General features: G+C 33.9%; 1 protein-coding gene and 1 non-coding gene across 2 annotated transcripts in view; both read left to right on the forward strand.

Moving 5' to 3' along the window:
* Window positions 1-1,805: 1,805 nt before the first annotated feature.
* trnas-gcu lies at window positions 1,806-1,887 on the forward strand. The gene has a single exon. It is a non-coding gene; the product is annotated as a tRNA-Ser (tRNA).
* A 2,465-nt stretch (window positions 1,888-4,352) lies between these two features.
* Window positions 4,353-5,455, forward strand: part of LOC117938241 (macrophage mannose receptor 1-like) — a 3,762-nt gene continuing 2,659 nt past the window's right edge. Inside the window, exons 1-2 of the mRNA XM_034862762.1 lie at window positions 4,353-4,389; window positions 4,928-5,139. Coding sequence (XP_034718653.1) covers window positions 4,353-4,389; window positions 4,928-5,139 — 249 coding nt within the window. The remainder of the gene's footprint in view (window positions 4,390-4,927; window positions 5,140-5,455) is intronic.

Here is a 5,455-nt window from a genome sequence, read left to right on the forward strand (position 1 = left end):
TATACTATGACTTTTTTCGATGTACTATACTATGACTTTTTATGAATTCTTTCGATGAGCTATACTATGACTTTTTATTACTTTTCTCGATGTACTATACTATGACTTTTTTCGATGTACTATACTATGACTTTTTATGAATTCTTTCGATGAGCTATACTATGACATTTTATGACTTTTCTCGATGTACTATACAATGACGTTTTATGACTTTTTTCTATGTCTATACTTTGACTTTTTATGACTTTTTCGATGTACTATACTATGACTTTATTTGACTTTTTTCGATGTACTATACTATGACCTTTTATGACTTTATTCGATGTACTATACTATGACTTTTTTGACTTTTTTTGATGTACTATACTATGACTTTTTATGACTTTTTTCGATGTACTATACTATGACCTTTTTACTTTTATCAACATACTATACTATGATTTTTTATGACTTTTTTCGATTTACTATACTATGACTTTTTATGACTTTTTTGGATGTACTATACTATGACTTTTTATGACTTTTTTCTCTGTACTATACTATGACTTTCTATGACTTTTTTCAATGTTCTATACAATGTCTTTTTATGACTTTTTTCAATGTATAATACTACCACTTTTAGGACTTTTTTCAATGTACTATTCTATGACTTTTTTTTACTTTTTTAGACATATAATACTTTGAATTTCATCAACTTACTATGCTATGATTTTTTATGACTTTTTTCGATGTGCTATACTATGAGTTTTTCGATATAATATAGTACAACTTTTTATGACTTTTTTCTATGTACTATATCACTTTTTATGACTTTTTTCATTGTACTATATCATGACTTTTTATGATTTTGTCGATGTTCTATACTTTGAGTTTTTATGACTTTTTTGATGTATTATACTATGACTTTTTTTGAATTTTTTGATGTGCTATACTAAGACTGTTCATGACTTTTTTCGATGTCCTATACTATGACTTTTTATTAGTTTTTTCAATGTACTATACTAAGACTTTTTTACTTTTTTAGACATAAAGTACTTTGACTTTTATCGACATACCATACTACAACTTTTTATGACTTTTTTGATGTACTATATTATGACTTTTAATGACTTTTTTCAATGTTCCATACTATGACTTTTTTGACTTTTTTAGACATACAATACTATGACTTTTATCAACTTCATCCACTATGATTTTTTATGATTCTTTTCGATGTACTATCCTATGGTTTTTTACGATTTTCCTTGAGGTACTATAATATGACTTTTTATAATTTTTTTCTATGTACTATACTATGACTTTTTATAACTTTTTTTGATGTACTATACTATGACTTTTTATGACTATTTTTGATGTACTATACTATGACTTTTTATGACTTTTATCCATGTTCTATAATATGACTTTTTTTGACTTTTTTAGACATACAATACTATGACTTTTATCGATATACTGTGATTTATTTATGACGTTTTTTGATGTAATATACTATGCCTTTATATGATTTTTTTTTGATGTACTGTTACATGTCAAAAAGTGAAAAAAGTCCTAGGATAGAATGGCAAAGAAATGATCATAACAAGTCATAGTATAGTATGTTGAAAATGTGATTAAAACAATGTATTGTATAAGTATTATGGTATATGATATATATACTATACTATAGTATAGTATAAATGTCAAAAAAGTGATAAAAAGTCATAGCAACGTATGTTGAAGAAAATGATCAAAGCCTTTATTTAAACACTTTTTCTATACTATGTCAAAAGTGAAAAGTGAAAAACAGGTGCACTGTACATATAGAAGATGAGGTGGCTGAGAGGTTAAGGCGATGGACTGCTAATTCATTGTGCTCTGCATGCGTGGGTTAGAATCCCATCCTCGTCGTCCTACATTGTTTTATGCAAGCTGCAGTACATAATTTCTTTAAAAAAGCCATAGTTTGTCATGAGAAAAAAGCCATAGTAAAGTATGGAGAAAAAACTTTAAAAACCATAGTGTAGTTTTTCAAACAAGTGATTAAAAAAATGTGTGGTAAATGTATAGAAGATGAGGTGGCCGAGAGGTTGAGGTGATACATTCAAAAAGTGAAAAAAGCCTTAGGATATAATGTGAACAAAGTCACAGTATAGTATGGAATTTAAAAAAAGAGCCGTACTATCATAGTTGAAAAAATGATTAAAAAAGCCGTAATAGAGTAAGTCGAAAACAAATTATTAAAAACAGTCATAGTATATAGTATGTGTACTAAATGACTAAAAAGACTCATAGTATAGTATATAAAAAATGTGAAAAAAGTCATAGTATAGTATGTCAAAGAAAAGCCATAGTGTAATATTTACAAAAAAACAACTTAAAAATATAGTAAAATATAGTATGTCGAACAAGTGATAAAAAAGTCATAGTATATTATGTTTAAAAAAATGATTCAAAAAGTCATAGTATGTCAAAAAGTGAAAAAAAAGATTTGGTATTTGTTATAAGATGAAGTGGCCGAGAGGTTCGAATCCCATCCTCACCGAACTAGGTAATATTATACTATAACTATTGATTATCAATATCATGGCTGACTGCCTTCAAACAACTCACTTAGAAATAATGTAATCAGATTCTCCGTGACAAATGAGCATTTTATATTATTTTAATTATAGTAGGTTGAAAGAAATCATAGCATAGTATCTCAAAAATGGTTATAAAAAGCCAAATTATTTAATGATGAAAAACGTAGGCTGTACTATAGTATTTTTAAAACGGATACACACTCTATAGTACAGTATATTGTATGTGAAAACATCATAACGTGATAAAAAAGTCATAGTATAGTAGGTCAACAACAGTGATTAAAAAAGCCACGGTATAGCATGTCAAAGAAAATGATTTAAACAATCCATATGTGATAAACAGCCGTGGTATTGTTCATGCATAGTAGAGGAGGTGGCCTGCTAATCCAGTGTGTGTGTGAAAAAAAGTGATAAAAATAACATGGTATATATGTCAGAAAAAAGGATGAAACAGAGACATAGTATGTTGAAAAAGCCATGGTTTGTGTCTGCAGATGGGATTTGATGAAATGAAAAGACATATAGAAAGCAGAAACTTTGTGCCTTTGTATTTCAACTAATTAGGACAAGCTTGGAAAACATGTTGGGCAAACAGTGAACTCTGTCCCTGCACAGGGACCTCTGTGCAGGGACAGGGACCTATGTGCAGGGACGGAGAACAGCAGACACAGGAGTGGAAACCTCCGCTTCACATGTTCTCTCCTTCCCCCTCTCCTTCTTCTATTCCCTACTGCATTAGGACCAGGCGCTTGTTAAGGGCCTAATTTTCAACGCAAGCGCTTTATTTAAAGAACCTTCCTAAATATTTGATGTAATTAAGTGTATCCGATAACCTACTTAGTAGTACATGTACAGCTGCAATGTCCTCACCATGTAGAGAAATGCAAAGACAATCCATCAAAGCTACGCTGATCCCAGCTGTTCTTTCCCCTTGACTTGACGGGGGTTGTTGCCAAAGATTTGAATTATTAATTCTAATTACTGGTTAACAATATGGGCTTTTGACGATTGTTCTAATTTAAGATATTTTGAATGAAGAATTCCATTCTAGTTTTTTTCAGAGATTTAAATCGCATCGACTGTGTGAGGTTAAAGCTAGTCTCACATTGCCAGACCTTCCTCCACAGCGCTGCAGGGGAAGGTCTGGCAATACGAGACTAGCCTTAACCTCACATAGTTGATAGTCCAAACAGCATTCTGGGATGGGAGAAAAACCTGCTCTGGTTTATTGGCATTTCTATAAAAATTACAATCATTATGGGTGGTGCCAAGCGCCAGACGGAGCCATGGTACCGCTGCTAAATAGGCTCAGGAAGGAAGTTGTTTTGGTGGACCAGGTAACCATAGTCCTCAGATTGGACAGATAGTCTTGCTAGCTGTCTGGATTTACCCTGCAGAGATCTGAGGACCAGGTAACCATAGTCCTCAGATTGGACAGATAGTCTAGCTAGCTGTCTGGATTTACCCTGCAGAGATCTGAGGACCAGGTAACCATAGTCCTCAGATTGGACAGATAGTCTAGCTAGCTGTCTGGATTTACCCTGCAGAGATCTAAGGACCAGGTAATCATAAAAAGGAAATTATAAATCAGGAGAAAAAGGAGAAAAAGAAAGAGGAACATTTGCGTTGCCCGATATGCATTTCATTTGCCTCCCATGTAAATAGTCCTTGCCTCTGAAAGATTTCCATGATGTCAACTGATACTGAGCGTCTATAAGCTGTTTTTTGGCAATGACCCACATCAGCAGCTACCCGTCTGTCGTCCAACATTAGGACAAACCGAGAGGAAAGATGTACAACGTCCTGCTGCTCATCATGGCTGCATCAGGCAAGGCTTTATTATCTTTCATAAATGTCTATATTCTTCTATTACAGTACAGTGGTACATCAGAACACCATTAGGATGCACTTTCTGTTGTATAGACAAATGCAATACAGTGATTCTTTTATGTTGATGACAGCCACACATGGCTGCATAAAGACCTCCAGGACTGGGGCCCTCAGACCTGAAGCCCCGGTCCTGGCACCTTCCCCATGTTGAAATATTTTTCACTTATTTCTTATTTCCAGTTGAGCTTGATGGACGTCCTTTACAAACCCTCACTGAGTCTGCTAAAAGCCAAACTGACTTAACATAATATCGTAATAAATAAGCAGGAACCAATCACAGCTCTCACTTTTTCTTAGAAATTCAATTAGGGATGCTTATGTACTTGTAATTAGGACACTAGAAACTGTCTCAATGTACATATGGGCATGTGAGCATTGCTTTTAAGACAGACTGCATCGACTTAAATGTACTTCAAGTATCAGCAGTAAAAGTACTTATTGTGCAATTGTGTAAATCTAATTGATCTGCATGTCAGTCACCGCAGGGCTGAGTGCTGTGTCATCATACTCTGGACCCCAGTACTATTTTGTCTACGAGCGGAAGAACATGACAGAAGCAAAACGTTACTGCAGAGAGAAGTACACTGACCTGTCCACTGTGTACAACATGGAGGATGTGAAGACTCTCAACAACATGGCAGATTTAAGCAAAATGGTCTACACAGAATACCCAGAATACTACAACCATGTGAGTTCCCGTTTCTCTCTCTACTACTCAGAATATTACAGCTATGTGAGATCCCGTTTCTCTCTACTACTCAGAATACTACAGCTACGTATGTGAGATCCCGTTTCTCTCTACTACTTAGAATACTACAGCTATGTGAGATCCCGTTTCTCTCTCTACTACTCAGAATACTACAGCTATGTGAGATCCAGTTTCTCTCTCTACTACTCAGAATATTACAGCTATGTGAGATCCCGTTTCTCTCTACTACTCAGAATACTACAGCTATGTGAGATCCAGTTTCTCTCTCTACTACTCAGAATACTACAGCTATGTG

This window comes from Etheostoma cragini, chromosome 22, assembly GCF_013103735.1.
Source record: "Etheostoma cragini isolate CJK2018 chromosome 22, CSU_Ecrag_1.0, whole genome shotgun sequence".
In the NCBI taxonomy this organism is placed as follows: Eukaryota; Metazoa; Chordata; class Actinopteri; order Perciformes; family Percidae; genus Etheostoma; species Etheostoma cragini.